Raw genomic sequence first — 27867 nt, forward strand, 5'->3', positions numbered from 1 at the left:
AGAATTCAAATAAACAATGGCAAAGGATTGAGAGAGCTTCATGTAAAATTGTCTGCCCCTTGCTGATCACCACCTCCCCCCACCCAAAGTAAAACAAAACAAAAATTAAATGTTAATTGTGGTTGAAGACGACTTTTGGCAAAATAGATTTTGATGCAGAAGACTTTTCTAATAAAAACGAACAGCATCAGTGCTTTTCCCAGATGAACTATCCTGTGGGCACAACACATGCCATACCTTGCTGCACACCACAATCATGTAAATCTACTTTGTAGCTAAATCAAGAGAATAGGACTGTAATATCTTATTGAGATTAATTGATTCATTCCCCTGAAGCAAGCAGAATCATTTCAGGGTAGGCTGGGGTCTGGTATCCTTCATTATGAACTGATTTTCTACAAGGTTTACACAAAACTTAAAACTGTGTAAACATAGCTGAAGTGCTTCAACATAAATGGTCGACACATCGTAGACACATTTACAGTCATCAATAACGAAACATACATTAAAGAGCCATCAGTGAAACACAGTCTGTTTTATAATGCATGGTCTTCAGTGATGGAGTTATTAGCCCTCTAATATTGTACAGATTCAAAAATGGTGCACACATATGGTATGGAGCCCTAGCCCCAGAATTTACTGTGATGAGCTCGAGGTTTATCTTTACATTTTAGATTTATGATCAAACTGGTTAATATTGCCATACCCAGCAGACTGAGTCCCAGCCGGGACAATCCCTGACGTAGACCTTCCCCCAGGTTATCTGGAAGTTGCCTTCGCCATTCCTCTTGTCGATTATAGTGCTCTTCATCCAGAGAGAGTCGATCCATGTTCCGAGCTAAACTCGTAGCCAGATTAGTGATTGATGTCAGGGTACCTGAACAGAAATGCAGGAAACAGTGACTCAGCATGGAGGTGTTTTTTTTAAGCATGTAGTTAGGACAGAAGAAGTGCCATCATACAATTTTGAACAAAAGCAGGTGAGTTATCACGTGTGCCTGATCAATATTCATTCTGCAATCAACATCATAAAAGTGAATGATCTGAACATCACGGTGATAGTGTGCTCTGTGCAAATCGCTGCTTTGCTTTCTATATTAGAACAGGGCCTCCACTTCAACAGCGTATTATTGACTTTAAAACGCTTTGGACATTCAGAGGTTGAGAAAAAAAATCTGATAGAAATACAAATTTTCTTTGAAAACAAATTACACAGTGAATCAAGAATATGATCTTGATCCATCTTACATTGACTATGCTGCAAAAGTACTTCATTGGCTTTGGAACAGCCTCACATTGTAGAAGGTGCTAAACCATGATGACTGATCATTAACATATTGACCCGCACGCCAACTCCACACTTCCACACTAATCAGAAAGTATACCACTCGTCACTGACCAATTGGCTGATTGTTAATGATCAGCCTTTCTCCCACCAAAGTAATTTTAAAACACAGGGTCACAACATTCATGGGCTTTTCTCCTTTAAAACACATACAGTCTTTGCTTTTTAAAACCCTTTTTCTGGTTTTGTGATCATCTTTAAAATAAATAAACTGGTTGGATCTTTAGTTGTCAGTGGCAGGAGGAATCAGTGAACCAGACTGTACGGATGTAAGGTATTGGCCAGAAAACTAAAGGGGAAACAGGTAGATTTGGTTTTGCTTTACCCAGAGTTATTAAGATGTGCAATTCATTGAAAAGGTGGTGGAAGCATTAATATTAACAATTAAGACAGAAATAACAATATTTGAATGGGAAAGATAGCAATGCTTTGGGATTAGGAGAAGGGAATTTAATCCAATTGGATAGTCCTCTCAAAAAGCTTGTGCAGGCACACTGAATTGAAAGGCAAAGAATGTGGTGCTGGAAAGGCACAGTCGGCAGGCAGCATCCAAGGAGCAGGAGAATCGACTTTTCAAAAATAAGCTCTTCATCAGGATTCCTCCAATTCCTGATGAAGGGCCTAGGTTCGAAATGTCGATTCGCCTGGTCCTCAGATGCTGTCATACCTGCTGTGCTTTTCCAGCACACACTCTTCGACTTTAATCTCCAGCATGTGCAGTCCTCACTGTCTCCATACTGAGTTCTGTACGATGTCCGATGGTCAGCGTGGCTGTCATCTCATTTATATCCACTCTTCGCATGCATCAAGAAGTGATACTGTTTCCACGAAAGAATACCAATCTGAACTACAATTGCATCATGTACAACTCGGGAGAATTTCCAGTTTTCTTTGTTAACTTTAACCATACAGTGTGACGTCAAATAACCAGCATATTACACTAAGAAAATGATTGATAATCAATGCTTAAACATACAAGTTCACAACAAACGTATATCCCAGGGAGGAAGGAGGATTCTAGGAAATGGATAAACCAACCACAGTTAACCAAGCAAGTTAAGAATAGCGTCAAATTAAAAGTAAAAAACAGACAATGTGCAAGATGAAAGATAAATCAGAGGATTGGGAATGTTGTAAAAACCAAAAGGTGGAGGGAAAAAATAAACTTCGACAGTAATTTCATAATTAATATTAAGAACAAATGATTGCAAGAGCTTTTTTGAATATATTACAAAGGAAAAGAAAAGCCAAAGTGAATTTAGAGTCCCCTTCAAGATTGCGGCTGGGGAAATAATTGTAGGGAGCCAGGAAACAGCAGAGGAGTTGAACAAATACTTTATGTCAGTCTTCAGAGCTGAATATACTCATACCATTTCAAAAGTACAGGAATATTCAAGGGGCTAAAGTGCAGCAGAAATCAATGCAATAACTAACAATGGAGAAAAAGTACTAGGGAAAGTAAGGGGGCGAATCTCTTGGCTAATGAGTTACATGCTGTGAGAATAAGCCAATCTATAATATAAAAGAAAATTGCAAGACCTTTTTTGAGATACATAGAAAGTAACAGAGAGGCAAGAATGGACTGCTGGAAAATGAGGCTAGAGAAGTAGTAATGGGGAACAAACAAATAGCGGAAGAACTGAATAGATACCTAGCATCAGTTTTCACAGAGGAAGACACCAGTAACATACCAGAGCTTCAAGAGACTGAGGAGCAGAGATAAGTGCAGTAGCCATCACTAAAAAGGTGATGGGAAAGCTGAAAGATCTGAAGGCGAATAAGTGACTGGGACCAGATGGACTACACTCTAGAATTTTTAAGGAGATAGCTGAGGAGACTGTGAAGGCATTGGTGGTGATCTTTCAGAGGATTGGAAAATTATCAATGTAACACTCTCGTCTAAGACGGAAGAGAGGCAGAAGTTGGGAAATTACAGGCCAGTTAACCTGACCTTGCTCATCCGTACAATTTTAGAGTCCATTGATACTTGGAAGTGCCTGGGAAATAGGGCTGAGTCATCATGGCTTCGTCAAAGGGAGGTCATGCCTGACAAATCTACTAGAATTCTTTGAGGAAGTAATGAGCAGGTTAGACAAAGGATAGCCAATGAAAATGATCTATTTGGATTTCCAGAAGGTCTTTGACAAGGTGTGGACAGGAGGTTGCTAAATAAGATATGAGCCACTAGTGTCAGGACCAAGGTACTAGCATGGATTGGCTGACTGGCAGAAGGGAGAGGGGAAGATAAAGGGGTCTTTTTCAGGATTGTGATTACTGGAGTTCTGTAGGAGCCAGTGCTGGGATCACAAATATTCATGTTATACATTAACTATCTGGATGAAGGAACTGAGGGCATTGTTGCAGATGATACAAAAGTATGTAGTGGGACAGGGTAATGTTGAGGAGACAAGAAGGTTACAGAAGGAATTGGACAGGCTAGGAGAGTGGGCAAAGAAGTGGCAGATGGAATACAACATGGGAATGAATTCTGAAGCACAAAGGGACTTGGAAGTCTTATTTCAGGATTCACTTAAGTTTAACATGCAGGTTCAGTTGGCAATGAGAAAGGCAAATTCAGTGTTAGCATTCATTTTGAGTGATGAATTCAGGGATATACTGCTGAGGCTGTGTACGGCTATGGTCAGGCTACCTTTGGAATATTGTGAGCAGTTTTGGGCTCCGTATCTAAGGAAGGACGTGCCAGCCTTTGAGGGGGTCCACAGGAGGTTTACAATACCGATGCTGGGATGAAGGGCTTGTCCTGCAAGCAAGGGTTGAGGACTCTGGTCTGAACTTAAGAGATGGGATCGTTCAGGAATACATGGAGTTGGGGGGTTTCAGAGGAATGGAAAATTACCAATGTAACACTCCTGTTTAAGACGGAAGGAAGGCAGAAGACGGAGAACTACAGGCCAGTTAACCTCACCTTGGTCATCAGTAAAATTTTAAGAGTCCGTGATGAAGAGGGGATCTGTTTGAAGCTTACAGAATACTAAGAGGTCTGTATAGAGTGGCTGTGGAGAAGATGTTTCCACTAGTTGGAGAAAGTAGGACTTGAGGGTATAGCCTCGGAGTGAAGAGATAACCCTGTGAACTTTAGAACTGAGATGAGGAGAAATTTCTTCAGCCAGAAAGTGGTGAATCCATGGAATTCAGTGCCATAGAAGAATGTGCAGGCCAGATCATTCAGTGTATTTAAGACAAAGATAGATAGCTTCTTGATTGGTAAGGGGATCAAATGTTAAGAGGGGGAAGGCAGGAATTGAGAAACCATGATCAACTGGCACAGCAGACTCGATGGGCCGAATGGTCTAATTCTACACCCATATCTTAAAGTTGTATCCTGCAAGTATTGGCCTTGCAATGAAAGAAATAAATAAAGACGCTGTCTGGGAGCCCAATGATTTATACAAGGTGACAGTCAGATGCAGATCTTCTCAATGTGTAGGCAAGTGGTGAGAATGAACTAAATAGTAATGAGGGGTCTACATAGAGTTTAGAGAGGGATATAGAGAACCACAGAGTCTACAGTGCAGAAAGAACACATTCAGCCTATTGAGTCTGCACTGATCCTCTGAAGAGCATCCCATCCAGACATTCTATTATCATGCCGAACCCACCTAACTTGGATATGACCAGGCAATTTAACATGGTCAATCCACTTAACCTGCACATCTTTGGACTGTAGGAGGAAATTGGAGCAGCCTGCAAACTCCATGCAGACAGTCACTGGAGGCCGGATTCAAACCTGGGTCCCTGGTGCTGTCAGGCAGTGATGCTCAGCATTGAGCCACTGTGACATTGACAGATTAAGTGAATGAGCAGAAATTTAGGAGGCGGCATAAAACAGAGGAAATGTGAGGTTTAGCAATAAGAATACATGAGTTTGGTATTACTTAAGTGGAGAACACACAGGAATCTGGGGTGGGGGGGGGGGGGTCCTTGTGCATGAATCACAAAAAGCTAGCATCCAAGTTAGAAGGTTATAGGGAAGGCAAATGGAATGTTGGTCTTTAATTCAAAGTGAGTAAAAATAGGAATGGTTTGGTAAAACTATACAGTGCACTGATCAGACCACAGGTGGAATACTGTGAACTGTTTTGATCTCCTTTTCCTTATCGATTGGATAAAGATGTATTGACATTGGAGACATTTAAGAAGGTTCACAAGGTTGATCCTGCTATGGAGGATATACTGATGACAAGAGGAAATTCAGGATGTACTCGTTGGAGTTCAGAACCATATAGGATTCTGAGGAGACTTGACAGGGTAGCTGCTGAGACGTTGTTTACTCTTGTGGGAGAGTCTAAGACCACGAGCATAATTTCAGTACAAGGGGTTGCCCATTTAAGACAGAGATGAGAATGAATTTCTTCCTTCAATCAATCTGTGGAATTTCAGGCTGGGTCATTAGGTATATTCAAGGCTGAAAAAGTGACAGATTTTCACTTGTTAAGGGAATCAAGGGTTGTCAAAGAAAAGACAGGAAAATGGAGTTGAGGGTTATCAGAGCAGCCATGAACTCTCAGAACGGCATAGCAGACTCAAATAAGCCTACCTTTACTCCTACATCTTACTGATTTTACACTAAGTTAGCATAGCTGCTATAAAGGACCATGGAAGTCTGGAACAGGGGATACGATGAACCATTGGGGATGGGTAGATACACATAGACTGGCATAAGGCATGCGAGGCCATGAGATGGGTTAAGTTGCACATGGAGAGTATGAGGAACTGTGGGAGTGGGTTATGAGGTGGCACAGGTTAACATGGCTGGGTCAAAGAGAGATTATGAGATGAAAGGCTGAAAGAACTGCTTTTTTTTTGTCTTCTTGCTGGAACAAACACTGGAGCATAAAGATCAGTGTTTTATACAGACATCCTACACACTGGCAGACTGTTGCTGCCTCCAGGTTTCAGGAAAGAGGGGCCCGACACAGGAGGCTAAATCCAGATCACAATTTACATTCCTTTGTTCTTCAAATGTGGAAATTTCTAATGCACATTACTTTCAAAAATTATTCCAAAATCCACCCATTTTTCCTTAGCTTAGTTTTGTCCGAGCACTTTATCCAAGCATTGAAGATTAAGGGACAATCTCATTAAAGTGTTTAAAATCAGGGCAGGAATTGATGAAACAGATGTAGCAAGACAATTTCCTCAGTAGGAGAGCCCAGGACAAGGGAGCACAACCTTAAGAGTTGGAGCTAAACCACGTAAGTGCAATACCAAGAAGCAACTTGATCCAGGTGACAGCTGAAAGGTGCAGCTCTCCAAAATTTCAAAATTGAGATCGAGGAATGTATGCCTGGTAAAGGGTACTTATGAGGAGATAGGGAATGAAGTCGAGTAGGTGGAGTTAGAATATGGATCAGCCACAATCTCATAGAATGGTGGATTGAGCTTGAAGTGCAGAATGTTCTCCTTCTCATCCATTCCCCCCTCCTTCTTGTGACAGGGTGGTGTGCCTTGCTGTTATCATGTAAAGGTATATAATTGTTAGAAGGACAATCTTTTTATGGCTCTTGAACAGAGAGGGTAAGCCAGCATCATTTCCTTCATAACAGAACACATGTTAACATGTCAAAACATAGAATTGATGACTCATTTTAGATTACTTACAGTGTGGAAACAGGCCCTCCAACCCAACAAGTCCACACCGATCCGCCGAAGCGCAACCCACCCATACCCCTACATTTACCCCTTACCTAACACTACGGGCAATTTAGCATGGCCAATTCACCTGACCCGCACATCTTTGGACTGTGGGAGGAAACCGGAGCACCCAGAGGAAACCCACGCAGACACGGGGAGAACGTGCAAACTCCGCACAGTCAGTCACCTGAGGCGGGAAATGAACCTGGGTCTCTGGTGCTGTGAGGCAGCAGTGCTAACCACTGTGCCACCCCGATGCACTTTTACAAGATGCACTTTTCTTGAATCATGAGCATGTCGATTTCAGAAGCCTGCCCAGTTTGGCGTTCTTCATTTGCCCAAAGGGTCCAGCCGAAGTTCCTACTGTCTCATTTCTGAGGCAATACTGCAAGATATCAAAGTAACATGGCTGCCACGCGTATCAAATTAGAATGTGGCCTTTAATAAAAGCAAGAAAAATAATATTTACCTTTCGAAATATGTTTTACAAATGAAGTTGTTCCCCTGGAGACTCCACTGACGAAAGCACCGGGACCACGGGTCAGTCCCTCGTATGGGAGTCTGAAGAAGTCTGCTATCCCATTACCTATACTTCGCACCAAATTTGCAGGGCTTCCAAGAATTTCCAGAGATCCAACAACCCAACCTGTGGATTATAAACCAAAAACGTCAAAGACAGGTGGCCGCACATATTAGAACGCTTTCTTAGCTCAAATATAAGGATCAAAGGTTTCTATTTCTATATCAATGTTCATAAAGGGATGACCCACAGCCCTTCAAACTCCATGAAGTACTTCTGAAGTGGAGTTACTATTTCACTTGGTATATGAGGTAACAGTTCTGAAAGGGCTAATGTTGGATGTAGCATTAAGGTCTAATGGATGTTTCTGTTAGGGACAAGGCAGAAATATTACAATGCCTCATTCCTGACGAAGGGCTCATGCCCAAAACGTCGATTCTCCTGCTCCTTGGATGCTGCCTGACCTGCTGCGCTTTTCCAACAACACATTTTCAGCTCCAATCTCCAGCATCTGCAGTCCTCACTTTCTCCTAGAAATATTACAATCTCATGCACTGAAGATTCATATGTACAAAAAAGAACTGCGAATGCTGGAAATCAGAAACAGAAACAGAAATTGCTGTAAAAACTCAGCAGCTCTGGCAGCATTCATGAAGACAAATTAAAGTTCTGAAGTAAGCCTTCTTCAGAACTAATTATTGCTAGGAAAAGGTTGGCATACATAGGAATGATGGGAGTGCAGAAAGGGGGAAGGAGAGGATTGGAGATGGAGCCCAGAGAGAGAGAGAGAGAGAGAGAAGAGTGATTGGGCAGACAAAAGCAATGGGTAAAGGCCAGCGTGGGAGAATCAGTATCTGCTAATGGGGACCATTAGTAACTGTCAATGGGATATTTGTAACAGCAGCCCATGTGAGGACAAGGCCTAGTGGGGTAGGACATGGGAGAAGATACTCAGGCCCTAAAATTAATAAACTCGATATTCAGTCATGAAAGCTGCAGAGTCTCACAAGTTCCTTTGGTCTTTGTAACAATGCTTATCTTTCTAATGTAGCTTGTACATAATCATTATCATGTAAAAAATTACATTTTTAAAGACAAGATCCTCTTATTGGTAAGATTCAAATGTGGCTGATTTTTTTTACCACTATAAACCAAATAAGGCCTTAGATCCAGAGAAAGAGAGGGGTCTCAATGCAGCATCCTTCCCCCCCACAAATATCACAGCCATGAAAAGACAGCAGGTAATTTGCACATAAACTTTAACAAACCAATAATGACCAGATAATCTGCCTTAACGGCATTGATTGTAGAACAGATTTAGGACAAGACATTGGCAGAACTAGCCTGGTCCTCTTTAAAATCCAATTGTGGGAGCTTTCATGCCTGGCTTTGGAAGCAGAACAACCTTGATTTAGTGACCAATGTGGATCTCCCTCAATACTGCAGTGGAGTTGCCAGCTTAAATCTTTGTGCTCCATGGTGAGAATTGAACCCAAAATGTTTTGACTCATAGGAGAGGGGTTACTACGTTGTGATTGTTTAGGCATATTTTTAAAAATAGCTATTGGCTGTTTTGGTATCTTTATGTGATCCCTATTGGAGAATGGTGCACAGCCATGGAACCTGAAAGGAGTTGGCAGGTGAACAAACAGCTCAGGAAGTGTTGTACAGTGAGGCAAGGGGAGGGGGTGATTTAATAGGCTCCCACAATTGATATGAGGACGACAGTGACCCACATCCAGCAGGCATGAGTATCACTGTTAAGCATCAGTCCAGTGTTCAAAGTGGGTGCTCACTCTCAACTTGGTGGGGCTGTCCAGAGAGGGTAAGGCTACTCCTTCTGACTCTGAGCTGAGAATACTGCTATACAGCCAAACTTGGTTTCCCTGGATAAACAGGATAGACACAGCCTCAGGATATGGAGTAGGCCATGCAGGACTGAGATGAGGAAAATGTTCTTCACCCAGAAGGAAGTGAAATGGTGAAATTCTCTACCACAGATGGCTTTGGAGGCCAAGTTAATGAATATATTCACGAAAGAGATTAATAATTTATTAGATATAAGAAGTTTGGGAGAAACTGGGAATTTAGCACTGAGATACGAGCACATATTGTGGCACAGCAGGCTCAAACAGCTGAAAGGCCTACTGCAGCTCCTAGTTTTTATGCTTCTAAATCTTTATACTTAATGAAAACGCCAGCAACCTGCATCTCATTGTGTGTCAGCACAGAGCATGAGAAATAAAAGTTGGAGTTGGAAATATGACCCCTCATACTTCCTCTGCCATCCAACAAGATTATAGCTGAGATTTTACCTAACTCCCTCTTACGCCCCCTATGCTCATAGGGTTTTTGGGTACTGAAGCAATCAAGGACTATCTCTTACTTTACAGAGTCTCAGAAGGAAGCCATTTGAGATAGTGATGTGAATTGCTTATGCTGTAATTGTAACGGGGCCAGCCAGGTGGACCTCATAGAATATGAGTTCCCTGATTGGGCCAGATTAACAGCTCCAATTTGGGAGCCCTGGCTGACAGATATAGTCAGGAGTGCCGGAGGTTCGGTTACACTCTGACAGCTGGCTCTGAGTGAGCTGGATCAGTGTCAAGGACTCTCCATGTGGAAAAGGTGATGGGATATTGGCCTCTGTGGAGTTGTCAGTTGTGTCTCTACAGAAGATCTGATCGGGAATTAAATATCACCACCGAGTTACTGAACGGAAAAATTCCAAAAGCTCCAACCACCCAGTAGCATTCAAACTGGTTCTAGTCATTTCCCTGAGTTCAAAGGTGTTCTGGCCAATTGTACAACACCAAATGCTGCTTCCTATGGATGAGTTCAGATAACTAATTTACCACAGACAAGCATTTTCATCATTTCCTTTAAGGAAAGACACACAGCTATCAACGACCATTGGGAGAAAGTTGACAAATCCAGGGTGCATCGTAATTGTCACAAAATACACAGTCAAAGGGCATAAAACAGACAAAATAAAATCAGGAGTGAAGTTCTTAACCACTTCAACATGAAAGCTTCTGGCAGAAATTTAGAATTCTCTTCTTACATAACACTCAATTGATCAATAGATCTTCGTTAACTAAAGACATTAATGAATATGAGGCTAATTTGGGTATCTCGTGTTAGGTCCTAGATCAGTGATGATTTTGTTGAATGATGGAATGGTTTTGAGGGGTTTTCTCCTGTTTCTATGAGGTGTGTAATGAGTGATCTTTGTGGTATCGACCATTTTCACGGAGCTCATCCAAATAGCCACTGTAAGCCATTGATGGAAATGTCAACCCTGTATTGGCTGTACTAACCTGCTCGGAATAATGCTCCTGCAGCATAGTGCATGGCAAGTGCATGGATAAGCTGCCTGGGAGTAGTGTAGATGGGCCCTCGCTCGAAGAGTGAGAACGAAAGAGGAGCATGATCTGAGGCGATGTATAACTTTATCGATGCATGTACACTGACGAGCAAACTGATGGCATGGATGGTCAACCGCTGCAATTTGATTGGGTTCACTAGTGCTCGGGTGGCAGTGACCACTTGCTCTGGCACAGCCAGGTCTGCTGCTGAGCCAGAAGGTGTTCTTACTTGTTTGTGATATAGACCATTGTCTGGGATATAGGTATTAAACAGAGTCTTGATGTAATACACAAATGTGTCCTCCACATAGAGTCTTGCAGGCTTCAATTCAAAGTCCAGCGCATTCATGGTGAAGACAAAATTCTGCTCTCTCAAGAGGATGCAGGCTGTTAAGAAACACTTGTGCTTGTAATCATCAAGGTCTTTGGCCGAGAGCGTTGAATGGGAGCCATTTCTCCATTGCGGCCTTTCTGGTTTCAGCTCCTGGCAAAGCAGAGCAGGGAAGTGAAAGCTGGTCTGGTGGTAAAGTTGGTTGTCAATCTGCAAGTCCCCCACGCACACCTCGAGCTTATAAAGTTCTGCAAATCCAACAGTGGGTTCAGCTCGAAATTCCCGCGATGGGGGCTTGGCATGGTTCACCACCGGTGCGAGGTTCAACAGAACATTGTCCAGGGTCAGCCTCAGCAATTCCGATGATTTACAGTGATTGGTTACATCGTCGTTTATAGTCAGGCTCGCTTGAGTAATCAGCACTCTCATCGCAATGGTCTGTTTCGGTGTCCTGTGCAAGAAAAAAAACGACAGAAACCAACACAAGATTAAAATTTGTCTGCGCTGCACAAATGCAACAGGCAAGAAGCACTTTTAAGAGTCTCAAAAGACTAAGGATATGCAATTCATCTGTCACTGTGCAATTCTTAAAACATTTAAGAGAATTCTCCCAAGAATGAATGGGAAATGTTAAGTGCAGTTTTCTCAAACATTGTGCACAAAGCCCTTTGAACTGTTTCTCATGAGCCTGCTAATAAGGATCAGACCACTTATTCATAAAGATTGTCATCTTTCTGGATTTTAACCATTTTCAGCCTAGCAGCCACAAACTATTTTTTTAATCTTGCATGCCAAAAGCCCCTAAGCAGCTTTCTAGCGAAACCAGATGAGTATTGGGTGGCTGGAAGGCTCAGATGTCCCAGGTCAGTAGTTGAGTTGGGCTTGCATTAATTTGTCCCTGGTGAAGCCACAAGGTGCAATACCCCTGTACTGTCTGAACAAATGATAGCGTTGGTATCTTTGCCACCTTCAGATTGATTATTCCAATGTCCTCTCATTTTATCTTCTCAATAAATATTTCCTTAATGACAAGTGAGAGGGAACTACAGAAGAAGAAAAGGATTTGGGTATCCCAGGTACAGACATAGTTAAAAACAAATCATTCTGCAAGATATAATCAAAAAGGTTCACAATCTGTTGGTATTTATGTCAGTGAGTTTCAACACAAAGATTGGCAAGTTATTCTTCTGTTGGTCACACAAGGATATGAATTAGGAGCAAGAATAGACCAGTCGGTTCTATTAAGCTGCTCTGCCATTCATTATTCTCATGGCTCATCTAAAAGTGATCTCAATGCCACTTTGCCATCTTCCTCTGAAACCCTTAATTTCTTTGTCAGTCAAGACTCTATCTACATAGATGCTGCCATACCTGTTCAGCTTTTCCAGCTGTTTCTGGTTTTGTTTCTGAGTTCCAGCATCTGCAGTTCTTTCATTTTTTTACTGAGATTCTATCTATTTCTTTCTTTAAAAATAGTCAACGCCTCTGCCTCCACCTGTGGGGAAGACAGCTCCAAAGATTCACGAGAAAAGATTCTTCTCATTTCTGTCAAACCCCTCTGTATTAAATTGTGCTTCCTAATTGTCATCCTTCCCAGAAAGGGAAAACTTCTTTTGGGGTCCACGGTCAAGTCCCATATGGAGTATTGTTCTCAGATTTCGGGAGCATCACCCCTCAACAGCTTGGAATAGATACAGCACAGGCTGAGCAGAATTATACCTAACTATAAAAGATTAAATTACGAGGACAGACTGAACAAACTAGGCTTGTGTTCCCGCGAGTTTAGAAATTACAGCCAGTTGAGGTGTTTAAAATGGTTTCTTCCAAGGGTAGAATCCAGAACAAAGGACCACCCTTAAAATGAAAGTGCAGCCATTTAAAATTAAAATCATCAAGCATTTTTCACACAAACTGCTGTGGAAATCTGGAATTCCCTCTGCCAAAAAGCTGTGGATGCTGAGGAGTTAAAGGAAACTTTCTAGTCCGTGAAAGGCTGATATTTATTAGGTCTTGGGAATATGAAAAAATGAATCTGGGGTACGAATCAGCTATAATAGAGTGAATGACACAACACACTCAATGATATCGGAATGATACCTGCCTCCAAGGGTTACATTATGAGGACAGTTAAGCCTAACCCAAACCTTATGACATTGTCATTTGTGGAATTTAGAAGAGGCAACTTTTTTCTTAAGCTCTTAAGATGCCAAGGGGAAAAGATTACAGCTAGCTCTTTTAGGAGGGATATCAGCAAACATTTCCAGACACAAAGTGTGGTACAAGGTTGGAGCTCTGTCCTGCAAATGACAGGTGATGATAGATTAATTATATCAGATTATTATGATAATGGCATGGAGCAAAGGTCATGGAGTTAGATCACACATCAGACAAGAACTCACTGAATGACGGTGGAATAGGTTTGAACGACTAATCTGCCTTTGCCCCTTCATACGTTCTCTACTTCCTATAATAATGCAAAAGACAATTGTCTGCTTTGCTCAATGGACCATCATTTGTCCTGGGATTGAATTTTCACCACTGAGTGGCACTTAAGCAAATACAATGGATCTATGACAGCTTCAGTATACTACTCAATTCCTCCAAATATTCATATCTACCCATCCAATATACTGTGAACATCTCCAATTCATTTTGTTCCTAAGGTATTTGAGCCAAGTTGTTCCAAACATAATTTTAACTTATTTCATGGGATGTGAGCATTAACAAAAAAGTCAGTATTTATTACACAAAAGTGGCGGCTTCAGAAGCAACATATATTCATGCACAGGGACTTGCTCTAAGCAAACAAAAGGAATATATTCATGCATTATACTTTGTTCAAACTGCCTGGGAGCTTGGTCAGCCTATTATTTCCTATTCCATTCCCAATGCCATTGCTTTGGCCAATTAAAATCAAACTGCCAAACAATGAACATCATTTTTCTCCTGTGTCATGAATTATTGGCATGATGTGGAGGAATCAGTGTTGGACTGGGTTGGACAAATATAAAAATTCACAACATCAAGTTATAGTCCAACAGGTTTATTTGGAAGCACCAGCTTTCGGAATACTGCTCCTTCATCAGGTGGTTCATTAATGAACCAAAACCTATAACCCATTCTAAAAGATGAAAAACTTAACAGCAATCAAGGTTTGTTCATTGTTCATTATTTCAGTTGCATGACACTGTAACCTTTTTCTATAAATTTTTTGTCTTATGGTCCTGCTCTACAACTCCCTGAAGTGCTTCCAAGTAAACCTGTTGGACTATAGCCTGGTGTTGTGAAATAAATTGTAGTGACCATTTGAAATTTGCCATCCTGATAAGTGAATGAAGCAGAGATTCAGCAACATGTCTCTTTTTAGATCAATATTCCAGTTGATTACAATCAGGTGACTGACCCACTATTCTGTCTGCTTCTTTCTCTGCCATGGTGATAAGAAGGGAACTCTGTAATGTAAGGATGAGAAATTCAACCTGTCTAGGCTTCTGGAATAAAAACTGCCACAACACATTCTGCAAATTTTGAAGTGCAGGAGTAATTTTGGAGACATTGTATATCACTATACACTGTATTTAGGAGTAAGAATAGACCATTCAGCCCTTCAAGCCTGCTCCACCATTCAAAGTAGAGACAAAAAAAACGCAAACTGCTGGAATCCAAGGGGCCGAGGAGGAGGCTGGAAGAACACACCAAGCCAGACAGCATCAGGTGATGGAGAAGTCGATTTCACCACCTCCTGATACTGCCTTGTTGTGCTTTTCCAACCTCCTGCTTCTCTACCACCATTCAATATGGTCATGGTTAATCTGCCTGTGGCCTGGACCTCACCATCATGTCTGCATCTCATAGCCCTCGACTCTATCAAAAAAATTATATAACCCAGCCTTGAATAAACTGAATAATTCAAACCTGCACTACAAAAATCTATAGACTAATGACCAACTCAGAAATTCACAACTCCACTCTAAAAAAAAAAGAGGCCTCATATTTTTAATCAGCATCCTCTTGATCTAGTCCCCTCTATAAGTGGAAACATCATTCCAGTATCTCCTCTATCATACCCTATTAGGATCTGATGTTTCAGTAAGATCACACCTCAATCTTCTCAACCTCAGTGGGTAATAGCTGAACAAATTATATCTTTCTTCATAAAATGCAACCACGTTTCTGGTACCGAGACAGAGTCTAACGTAATGAGGGGTACATTGGGTTCCAAGCAATCGAATGTGTGAGGGGAGTCTCTAGTCAGTGGTACAGACAGATGTTTCTGTGGCCAGGCAGTGAAAAATTGGAATGGTGTGGTGCCTCCCTGGTGCCAGGATCAAGGATGTCTCAGAGAGGGTGCAGAATGTTCTCAAAGGGGAGAGGACCCAGCAGGACGTCAATGTACACATTGAACCCAATGACACAGTTAGTGAAAAGGATGAGATTCTGAAGGGAGAATAAGGAAAGTTAGGCAGGAATTTAAAAAGGAGGTCATCAAGGTTAGTAATATCTGGATTACTTCCGGTGCTACGAGTTAGTCAGGGTAGGAATAGGAGGATAGAGCACATGAATGCGTGGCTGAGGAGCTGGTGTAAGGGAGAAGGATTCACATTTTTGGATCACTGGAATCTCTTCTACGCCAGAAGTGACCTGTAAAAGAAGGATGGATTGCACCTGAATTGGATGGGCTCTAATATACTGGCAGGCAGATTTACTAGAGCTGCTCAGGAGGATTTAAACTAGTAAGGAGCAGGGGTGGGACCCAGGGAGCTGGTGAGGAAAGAGATCAATCTGAGACTGTTACAGTTGGGAAAAGAAGCAAGTCAAGCAATCAGGGCAGGCGGAAACAAAGGAGAGAACAAGGTAGGACTGATAAATTAAACTGCATTTATTCCGAAGCAAGGGGCCAAACAGGAAAGGCAGATGAACTCAGGGCATGTTAGGAACATGGGACTGGGATATCATAGCAATTACAGAAACATGGTCAGGAATGGACAGGACTGGCAGCTCAATATTCCAGGATCCAAATGCTATAGGAAGGATAGAAAGGGGGGGGGGGGGCAAGAGAGGAGGGCGAGTGGCATTTTTGATAAAGGATAGCATTATAGTTGTACTGAGGGAGGATATTCCTGGAAATACATCCAGGGAAGTTATTTGGGTGGAACTGAGAAATAAGAAAGGGATGATCACCTTATTGGGATTGTATTATAGACCCCTTAATAGTCAACGGGAAATTGAGAAACAAATTTGTAAGAAGATCTCTGTTATCTGCAAGAATAATGGGGTAATTATGTAGGGGATTTTAATTTTCCAAACATAGACTGTGACTGCCATAGTGTTAAAGGTTTAGATGGAGAGGAATTTGTTAAGTGTGTACAAGAACATTTTCTGATTCAGTATGTGGACGTACCTCCGAGAGAAGGTGCAAAACTTGACCTCCTCTTGGGAAATAAGGCAGTGGTGTCAGTGGGGGTGCACTTTGGAGTTAGGGACCTTCATTCTATTAGTTTTAAAATAGTGATGGGAAAGGATAGACCAGATGTAAAAGTTGAAGTTCTAAACTGGAGGAAGGAAGTCAAATTTTGATGGTATTAGGCAAGAACTTACCTGATTGGGTAAAGCGATGGTTGGAAAATGGGAAGCCTTCAAAAATGAGATAACAAGCGTCCAGAGACAGTATATTCCTGTCAGGGTGAAAGGAAAGGCTGGTAGGTGTAGGGAATGCTGAATGACTAAAGAATTTGAGGGTTTGGTTAAGAAAAAGAAGGAAGCATATGACAGGGATAGACAGGATAGATCGAGTGAATCCTTAAAAAAGTATAAAACCAGCAGGAATACACTTAAGAAAGAAATCAGGATGGCAAAATGGGGACATCAGATAGCTTTGGCAAATAGGGTTAAGGAGAATTCAAAGGATTTTTACAATACATTAGAGGCAAAAGGGTAACGAGGGAGAGAATACAGCCTCTCAAAGATAATCAAGGCGGCCTCTGTGTTGAGCTGCAGGGGACGGGGGAGATGCTAAATGAGTATTTTGCATCAGTGTTTTCTGTAAAAAAGGACATGGAAGATATAGAATGTGAGAAAATAGATGGTGATATCTTGAAAAATGTCCATATTACAGAAGAGGAAGTGGATAAATCCCTCGGACCTGATCAGGTGTACCCGAGAACTCTGTGGGAAGCTAGGGAAGTGGTTGCTGGGCCTCTTGCTGAGATATTTCTATCATTGATAGTCACAAGTGAAATGCCGGGAAACTGACTAATGTAGTGCCACTGTTTAAGAAAGGCGATAAGGACAAGCCAGGGAACTATAGACCAGTGAGCTTGACGTCGGTGGTGGGCAAGTTGTTGGAGGGAATCCTGAGGGACAAGATTTACACGTAGTTGGAAAGGCAAGGACTTATTAGGGATAGTCAGCATGGCTTTGTGTGTAAAAAATCATGTCTCACAAATTTGATAGATTTTTGAGGACGTAACAAAGATAATTGATGAGGGTAGAGCGGTGGATATGATCTATATGGACTTCAGTAAGGTGGTCGACAAGGTAACCCATGGGAGACTGGTTAGCAAAGTTAGATGTCATGGAATACAGGAAGAACTAGCCATTTGGATACAGAACTGATTCGAAGGAAGAAGACAGAGGGTGGCAGTGGAGGGTTGCTTTTCAGACTGGAGGCCTGTGACCAGTGGAGTGCCACAAGGATCTGTGCTGGATCCACTACTTTTCATCATTTATATAAATGATTTGGATGTGAACTTAGGAGGTATAGTTAGTAAGTTTACAGATGACACCAATATTGGAGGTGTAGTGGACAGCGAAGAAGGTTACCTCAGATTACAATGGAATCTTGATCAGATAAGCTAATGGGCTGAGGAGCGGCAGATGGAGTTCAATTTAGATTAAAACGAGGTGTTGCATTTTGGGAAAGCAAATCTTAGCAGGACTTTTACACTTCATGGTAAAGTCCCAGGAAGTGTTGCAAAACAAAGAGACCTTGGAGCGCAGGTTCATAGCTCCTTGAAAGTGGAGTCACAGGTAGATAGGATAGTGAAGAAGGCACTTGGTAAGCTTTTCGTTATTGGTCAGAGTATTGAGTACAGGAGTCGAGAGGTCATCTTGCGGCTGTACGGGACATTGGTTAGGACACTGTTGGAATATTGCGTGCAATTCTTATCATAAAGATGTTGTGAAACTTGAAAGGATTCAGAAAAGATTTACCAGGGTTAGAGGATTTGAGCAATAGGGAGAGGTTGAAAAGACTGGGGCTGGTTTCCCTCGAGCGTCTGAGGCTGAGGGGTGACCTTATAGAGGTTTATAAAATCTTGAAGGGCATGGATAGGGTAAATATACAGGGTCTATTCCATGGGTTGGGGAGTCCAGAACTACAGGGTATAGGTTTTGGGTGAGGGGAAAAGATATAAAGGAGACCTAAGGGGCAACCTTTTCATGCAGAGAGTGGTGTGTGTATAGAATTAGCTGCCAGAGGAAGTGGTGGAAGCTGGTAAAATTACAGCATTTAAAAGGCATCTGGATGGGTATATGAATTGGAAGGGTTTGGAGCGAGTGGAAGTGGAACAAGATTAGGTTGGGATATCTGGTCGGCTTGGACGAGTAGGACTGAAGGGTTTATTTCCGTGCTGTACGTCTCTATGACTTTGTGAGCTCTTCACCATCTTCTCAAGGGCAATTAGGGTTGGGCAATAATTGTTGACCTGGGCAGTGATGGCCACATGCCATTCGCAATTTGCATAAAGGTCTTTCATTCCAGGAATGAGTTGCATGAACCTTTTGTGAAGTGCTTTTAATGCAATTATATCCTTTTCTTTCCAAATAAGGTGAGCAAAATTGAATATTGTACTCCAAATGTGAAGGGAAGCTCAGTCTTGCTGTGAGCCACTTAGGAGTTGGCATCTTTCACATCCATATATCAAATACGTAAATGTTTTACTATAAATCATAACTCTAACATTATTTTGATTGGTGTTGGAGTGTTGACTTTTGGTTGAAAAACATTATTCCAAGTATCAAAATATTAACGCCAGAATCAAAGATAAATATTGTACACAAATAATTTGAGAAAAAGTGATTTTCATCTGCAACTGTCGATCTTAATCAGTTAAAGGTCTATTTTGAATTAATAAGAAAAATATATCCATCAGTTTTACTTCCAGTACCTGCTCAATATTTATACAATTTAAGATTTGGATCATTAAGAGTACTCCATAAAATGTTCTAAACACTCTTTTGTCTCTCGTGCCAAAAGAAAGGATTGTCTTATAATTTCATTCCATCACATCGTTCCCAGTGCTCGCCCAAGCTGTGTTCTCATGACTTGGAAGATTCTAAAAATCAGGTACTAAGGAGTTTGCATTGTTCAAGTAAAGTCTTAGTTTACTATTTGCACTGGGGGGTGGGGGCGGAGGCAGTGAGGAAGTAACCAGAAAACAATTATTATTCACAAAATAAAAACTTGGTGAGGAGATGGCTAATTCTTCATTTATATTTAGGACAGTCACTAACAAATGCAGCAGAGAAATCAGGAGAAATTTCTCTTCCCAGAGGGTGGTTAGAATATGGGATTTGCTACCACATGGTAAGGGTTTTCTTCCATAAGTTATTTTACACACTTTAATTCCCCCCTCTCCCCACCCCGCCCACATTGAGGGGATACTGGGAAAGTGGTGGAAGGATTTCTGAGCGGATTAACAGCCTATTGAGCTTGTCATGAAGGTGCCCTCCCATGGTCAACAAGCTCTCAGGATACAACAGTACGACAACTCAGGTGGAGATGAGGAGATCTCAGGATGTTAAACCAGTGGAATTTTCTATCATTGAAGGCTGTGGAGGCCAGGTCATGAATATTTTTCTTGAAACTATAGTTGTCAAGGTGTATGGAGAGAGAGTAGCAGAACAAAGGTGCAATAGACTATTACCTTTTTTAAAAATTCATTCAAGGGGTGTGGGCATCACTTGCTAGGCCAGCATTTATTGCTTAACACCACTCTGGGAAATTAAGGGTAAGAGTCAACTACATTGTTGTGCGTCTGGAGTCACATGTAGGCCAGGCTAGGTGAGGAAGGCAGTTTCCTTCCCTAAAGGACATCAATGAACCAGATGGGTTTTTCCAACAATAGTCAACGGATTCATGGTCATCATTAGACTCTAATTCCACATTTTTATTGAATTCAAATTCCACCATCTGCCATGGCAGGATTTGAACCCGGGACCCCAGAACATCGTCTGGGTCTCTGCATTAGCAGCCCAGCAAAGATACCCACTCGGCTGTCACCTTCCTATGATCATGTTGAATTGTCAGAATGGGCTTGTTGGGCAAAATGGCCTACTCTTGCTCTGAACTTGTGTTTCTGGGTGGTAGAAGTCAATTCAACAATAACTTTCAAAAGGGAATTGGATGAACAATTACAAAGAAAAACAAAACTTGCAGGGCTACAGGGAAATTGCAGATTAATTGGGGACTAATTGTATATCAAAGAGCCAGCACAGGCACAAAGGAACAAATAATCTCCTTTTGAGCCGTACAATTCTATCAATCTTCTTCTGTAGCTCACAATCTGCAATCTATCTGGAGAGTATGTGGATAATTACCCATGAAGGCTGGTTAGTACAGGGCCAGCTCTACCCTCTGGAGCCATGGTCACAATTATAGTGCTGGAATGATGACTGATATCCACATATACACAGCCGTAACCAGGCAGGAACACCACCTGAGTAGAGACAAGCAGGGAACAAAATACAATTCAATAAAAGAAAGCTTTGTTTATCCTTAAAGCTAAATTCTCCAGCAATTCCCTCCCCTGTTTTGCATGCTGAATGATTAAGGTGGAACATTTGTTTGTCTGAACATTATCGACAGAAACTGAAAAGCTGTGCAAATCTTTTACTATTTTTCACCAATGGAATTCACTGCAAAATCACACAAATCTCAAATAGTATTAAGCTTCAGTTAGCAGAAATATGTCGTCTTCTGTGAAGGTTCCAGTGACGGAAATTATTTTTAAAAAAATGTTAATCAGCTTTTGCTCAAGCAGAAATCAGAGATCTCAAATAGTAATCTCATGAATAGACTGTCCCTTAACATTCCTCTGGGGTTCAGTATTGAGCTGCAAAGGCCCAAAAAAGACCAGGTTCTGTGTGGAAAAATCAGAAGCCAGCTGAAGCCAAGTCCTTGTTAGTCAAGTGTGATGTGGACAAAAGAATACAGAATAGTGGTGGGTGGCACGGTGGCACAGTGGTTAGCACTGCTGCCTCACAGCGCCAGAGACCCAGGTTCAATTCCTGCCTCAGGCGACTGACTGTGTGGAGTTTGCACATTCTCCCAGTGTCTGCATGGGTTTCCTCCGGGTGCTCCGGTTTCCTCCCACAATCCAAAGACGTGTGGGTCAGGTGAATTGGCCATGTTAAATTGCCCGTAGTGTTAGGTAAGGGGCAAATGTGGGAGTATGGGTGGGTTGCGCTTCGGCGGGTCGGTGTGGACTTGTTGGGTCGAAGGGCCTGTTTCCACACTGTAAGTAATCTAATAACAGATAAATCAACTATGTTATCATTTTGCAAACAGCAACCTGATGTTGGCTAAAGTCATCATATTTACATATCATTGAGGGAAAAACAAGTGTGAGAAAATATATATTATCTAACTATATATACTGAATACACATAAATTTAGGGGCTGGAATTCAAAGTAGAGGGTGTTGGCTACTTTTGTGAATTGTTAAGTAAAACCCTCACGAGTTGAGAGATGAAGTGTATCTTCTTTGTAGATCATAAGACAATAAAGAATTAGGAACAGATGTAGATTGTTTGGCCCCTCAACCCTGTCCATCAGTCAATAGGATCATGGCTGATCCGAAACTCAGGTTCACTTTCCTGCCTTTTCTCCATTAAACCATGATCCCTTGACTGATCAAAAATCTATCTCAGCCTTAAGTATACACAAGGACTCTGCCTCTACATCTCTCTGTGGCAAGGTGCTCCAAAGACTCCCAACCCTCAGAGAAGAAATTCCTCCTTCCCTTAGTCTTAAATTGGTGCCCCTTTATTCTGAGGCAATGCCCTCTGGTCCAAGACTCTCCCATGAAGGGAAACATCCTCCCAGCATTTTCCATGTCAAGCCTCAAGATCCAATATGTTTCAGATGTCACCCCTCATTCTTCTAAACTCCAGTGAGCAGAGTCCCACACTGTTAAGCCTGTGCTCCTAAGACAATCCCTCCATACTAGGGATCATCCAGGTGAACCTTCTCTGAACTGTCTCCAATGAAATGATACATTTCCTTAAATAAGGGAACCAAAACTGCTCATGGTACTCCAGATGTGGTCTCACCAGCACCTTGTATAGTTACAGTAAGCTTCCCCATCTCTTATACTGCAACCCCCTTGTAATAAGGGTCAACATTCCATTAGCCTTCCTAACTACCTGCTGTATGTATGTGCTAGCTTTCTGTGTTTGTGCACAAATAACCTCAAGTCCTTCTGTGTTGCAGCTTTCCGCAGTTTTTCTCCATTTAAATAATATCAATCTTTTGTTCTCTCTTCCAAAAAGAACCTCACGTTTTCTCACACGATACTCCATCTACCCACATTTTTACTCACTGGCTTAACCTGCCAATATTTCTTCTTCTTCCTGACCATTGTCAAAGATTGACGCAGAATGTTCAGAAAGAGAAAGTGAGCACTGCAGATGCTGGAGATCAGAATCAAAGAGTGTGGTGCTGGAAAGGCACAGCCGGTCAGGCAGCATCTGAGGAGTGGGAGAATCGATGTTTTGGGCATAAGCCCTTCATCAGTCCTTCCTGATGAAGGGCTTATGCCTGAAACATTGATTCTCCTGTTCCTCGGATGCTGCCTGACCTGCTGTGCTTTTCCAGCACCACACTCACGACTCTGATTGCCAGCATCTGCAGTGCTCACTTTCTCCTCGTTCTCCAGATATGCCTGATAGAGAAGGTCAAGGGTTTTTCTCATTGGATAGCCTGGGTATCTGGGCATCCCTAAAGCTTGCACTTCAGATTTTCCTGACTGATGGGCAAAGGTTGACTTTGATACTTTTGCAAACATAATCTGTGCAGTCATTCGAGAAATTCTGACTCAAGAACTGTCAGGACTAAAGCGAGGCCTTAAACCAATATCAGCAATTTGATGATTAACCTTGTTTTATGTTATGATGCTAGCTCACGGAGCTCATTTTAGCCTGCGCCTTTGAAAAGTAAGCCTTGTGCAGTTAAGTATACAGAATGTTGTCACGGTGATTTTAATGATGTGCCACTCAGATTTGAAAGGATGTGGCTATTAAGTGCAGTATGGGGTATTGAAAGTAATCAAGCTCTTTAAAAGCTCAAGGAAAGCTTGTACAAGTTTTCATTATTTCCTATCAGGCTGCATTAGGGTTAGAGAGGGGAGGGAAATGAAAAGTGGCAATGCAATAATGACTCAGCAACCATAAAATGGATTCTATCAGCAAATCTGTCTCTTCATATCAAAAACAGCTGATATGCTGCAACATCCCCACCCACTGATCGAAAGCTAAATATTTGTTCATTTCATCTGCCATTCCCCTATTACTTACTATTACCTCTCCATTCTCACTCTCCAGCAGATCCACATTCAATTGACTTACACTGTTCCTTCCTACAGAAACTCTTGCTATCTGTTTCTACATTTCTGGCTAGCTGCGTGTCACTACTCTAATTTCTTTCTCCTGATCAACCTTTCAGTCACTTTTTGTTGTTATTTATAGTCTGACCAATCATCGGACCAGCTACTCATTTTTCATCAAATCATAGAATTTCTACAGTGTGGAAGCAGGCCATTCGGTCCATATGGTCTCACACTGCCCCTCATTTTTACACAATTATATGCATTTTCCTTAAATTTCACACTTTCCCTGACAACTTTAGATAACTCTTCTGATCTCGGGACCAGTGCAGAAGCAATAGGCCAAGAGCTTCTTTCTGTGCTGTAGATCTCCTGATAATCAGGGATGATGGATTCTCCTTTTAAAATATTTTTTATATCGGAAATAGATATACCATGAGGAATCTGAAATATCCCCTTAAAGAGCTGCTACTACATGTGTATTGATCTAACCCCAAGCCCAGTTCAGTTCAACTAGTTCAGCTTACTTGAGGATAGACAAGTCTCCCGGGCCTGATGGGATATATCCTAGGATTATGTGGGAAGCAAGAGAGGAAATTGCAGAGCCGTTGGCAATGATCTTTTCATCTTCACTGTTAACGGGGGTGATACCAGGAGAGTGGCGAATGTTGTGCCCCTGTTCAAAAAAGGGAATAGGGATACTTCAGTGGTAGGCAAAGTAATGGAAAGGGTACTGAGGGATAGGATTTATGAGTATCTGGAAAGACACTGCTTGATTAGGGACAGCCAGCACGGATTTGTGAGGGGTAGGTCTTGCCTTACAAGTCTTATTGAATTCTTTGAGGAAGTGACCAAGCATGTGGATGAGGGTAAAGCAGTGGATGTAGTGTATAAGGCATTTGATAAGGTTCCCCATGGTCGGCTTATGCGGAAAGTCAGGAGGCATGGGATAGTGGAACATTTGGCCAGTTGGATAGAGAACTGGCTAACCTGTCGAAGTCAGAGAGTGGTGGTAAATGGTAAATATTCAGCCTGGAGCCTAGTTACAAGTGGAGTTCCGCAGGGATCAGTTCTGGGTCCTCTGCTGTTTGTAATTTTTACTAATGACTTGGAAGAGGGAGTCAAAAGGTGAGTCAGTAAATTTGCAAATGATACGAAGATTGGTGGAGTTGCGGATAGTGAGGATGGCTGTTGTTGGCTGCAAAGGGACTTAGATATGATGCAGAGCTGGGCTGAGGAATGGCAGATGGAGTTCAACCCTGTCAAGTGTGAGGTTGTCCATTTTGGAAGAACAAATAAGAATGCAGAATACAGGGTTAATGGTAGGGTTCTTAGTAAGGTGGAGGAGCAGAGGGATCTTTGGGTCTATGTTCATAGCTCTTTGAAAGTTGCCACTCAGGTGGATAGAGCTTGTAAGAAGGCCTATGATGTATTAGCGTTCATTAGCAGAGGGATTGAATTCAAGAGTCGTGAGGTGAGGTTACAGCTGTACAGGACCTTGGTAAGGCCACATTTGGAGTACTGTATGCAGTTCTGGTCGCTTCACTTTAGGAAAGATGTGGAAGCTTTGGAGAGGGTGCAGAGGAGATTTACCAGGATATTGCCTGGATTGGAGAATAGGTCGTACGAGGATAGGTTGAGAGTGCTAGGCCTTTTCTCATTGGAATGGCGAAGGATGAGGGGTGGCTTGATAGAGATTTATAAGATGATCAGGGGAATAGATAGAGTAGACAGTCAGAGACTTTTTCCCCAGGTACAACAGAGTGTTACAATGGGGCATAAATTTAAGGTGAAGGGTGGAAGGTATAGAGGGGATGTCAGGAGTAGGTTCTTTACCCAGAGAGTGGTGGGGGCATAGAATGCACTGCCTATGGGAGTGGCAGAGTCAGAATCATTGGTGACTTTAAGCGGCAATTAGATAGGTACATGGATAGGTGCTTAAGCTAGGACAAATGTTCGGCACAACATCGTGGGCCGAAGGGCCTGTTCTGTGCTGTATTGTTCTATGTTCTATGTTCTTACATGCTGACATAGTTGTAAATATTTAGGTTTAATACACTTGCCTTAGGCCTAATCTTCTCCCTTTAAACTGGATGGAAAATTTAATCAAATCGTGGTTGCTGTAACCTATTGGTGCCTCTACTCTGAGACCATTTATTTATCCTATCACATTATACAATACCAAGGCTAATTTAACCTGTGCTCGGGTTGTTACAAAACGTGTTTCTTTAAGAAACTATGGCAAAAACATTCCATGAACTCTTCATCCAGGCTACTGCTTTCAATCTGATTTTTCAAGTTTGTATATAGATTAACATCACCCATGATTATTGCCTTTATCACAAGCTCTGAACATTACTTCTTGCATACTCTGCTCTGATTATTTGTGGGTATTACAAGAGGGCCGCAGACCACCCCCAGTAGGAACCTCTTTTACCTACTATTCCTCGTCTCCACCCAACAATTCTACTCTCTGATGCCCTGAACCAAGGTAATCTCTAACTAGCGACCAACCTTTATTAACAATACTAACCCTCCATCTAATAAGCATATGATTTAGGTGCATCAGCCTATTCTGTCATTTGATAAGATCATGGCTGATCTGATTGAGGCCTCAACTCCACATTCCCTTCTAATGCTAATAACCTTTGACGAACTTGTCAGTCAAAAATCTCTCTAAGTCTGCCTTAAAAATAGTTAATGGGATTTATGGGAGCAGGCAAGGAAGCGGAGTTAAGATCGTAATTGGATAAGTCATGTCCTTATTGGATGGTGGAGCAGGCTCCAGGCAATGAATGGCTACGCTGACTTCCATTTCGTATGTTCTTATCCAAATCTGCATCAAAATACATAATGTGAATCTGATAAACCAGGAAATAAAGCCTCCTTTTTTTAAATTACACAAACTGAACCAAAACGCTTCTATGACAGGGAACCATATAACAATGATAAAACAAAGGTGTGACATCTTACCTGAGTCCCAGGACTATTCAGATCAATGACATCACTCCATTCCTCAGAGGCCTCAGGTGAGGGTACCATACTGAGGTGGATGCTGGGAAGGTGGTCTTTAGTTTTGCATTCGGGGAAACTCCAAACTTGATGATAAAGTTCATGGTGCACCGAACACTCAGCGGGAATTTTTCGACAATAAACTGCACACTTTGGGGCATCTGGAACAACAGAAAGAATGATTAAACTGAAATATACTATGAATTTAAGATGAATAACAGAGATAAAAGAACAGAGTGATAATGTTGAAGGGCAGTGATGAGGTGAGATGTGAGCAGGTCTATGTAGAGGATCTATGTTGACACATAGATTTTCTCACATTTGGGTGAAATGGCATGGGTTTGTCTGTAATTTCTATGTAATACTATAGATGCAAAACTCAGTCATTGACAACAGCACAAAAGTCAGAACATTCAGACAGTACAATGAAAGAAACAAATCCCCATTTTTACAATTCAGTAGACTTGAGTTCCTACATAGAACAGTACAGCACAGAACAGGCCCTTCAGCCCACGATGTTGTGCCGACCATTGATCTTGATGTTAGGTAAACCCAATGTACGAACCCTCAAATTTCTGTGACCATATGCATGTCCAGCAGTCTCTTAGGTATCCCCAATGACCTCGCTTCCACAACTGCTGCTGGCAATGCATTCCATGCACAACTCTCTGCGTAAAGAACCCGCCTCTGACATCCCCTCTATACTTTTCACCAAACAGCTTAAAACTACGGCCCCTCGTGTTAACAATTTCTACCCTGGGAAAAGGTTTCTGGCTATCAACTCTATCTATGCCTCTCATTATCTTGTACACCTCAGTTAGGTCCCCTCTCTTCCTTCTTTTTTCCAATGAAAAAAGTCCGAGCTCAGTCAACCTCTCTTTGCAAGATAAGCCCTCCATTCCAGGCAGCATCCTGGTAAACCTCCTCTGAATCCTCTCCAAAGCATCCACATCTTTCCTATAATAGGGCGACCAGAACTGGACACAGTATTCCAAGTGCCGTCTAACCAAAGTTTTATAGAGCTGCAACAA

At 41.9% G+C, this 27867-nt stretch overlaps 1 protein-coding gene across 3 annotated transcripts in view; it reads right to left on the minus strand.

Annotated features, from left to right (window-relative positions):
- Positions 1 to 27867, minus strand: part of LOC132815107 (intermembrane lipid transfer protein VPS13B-like) — a 945713-nt gene that overhangs the window by 11046 nt on the left and 906800 nt on the right. For all 3 annotated transcript variants that reach the window (XM_060823876.1, XM_060823877.1, XM_060823875.1), the window contains exons 54-58: positions 26798 to 26997; positions 20820 to 20938; positions 10841 to 11670; positions 7470 to 7646; positions 707 to 877 (exon numbers count right to left, since the gene is read on the minus strand). In XM_060823876.1, coding sequence (XP_060679859.1) covers positions 707 to 877; positions 7470 to 7646; positions 10841 to 11670; positions 20820 to 20938; positions 26798 to 26997 — 1497 coding nt within the window. The remainder of the gene's footprint in view (positions 1 to 706; positions 878 to 7469; positions 7647 to 10840; positions 11671 to 20819; positions 20939 to 26797; positions 26998 to 27867) is intronic.

This window comes from Hemiscyllium ocellatum, chromosome 4 (genome assembly GCF_020745735.1).
Source record: "Hemiscyllium ocellatum isolate sHemOce1 chromosome 4, sHemOce1.pat.X.cur, whole genome shotgun sequence".
NCBI classification, from domain to species: Eukaryota; Metazoa; Chordata; class Chondrichthyes; order Orectolobiformes; family Hemiscylliidae; genus Hemiscyllium; species Hemiscyllium ocellatum.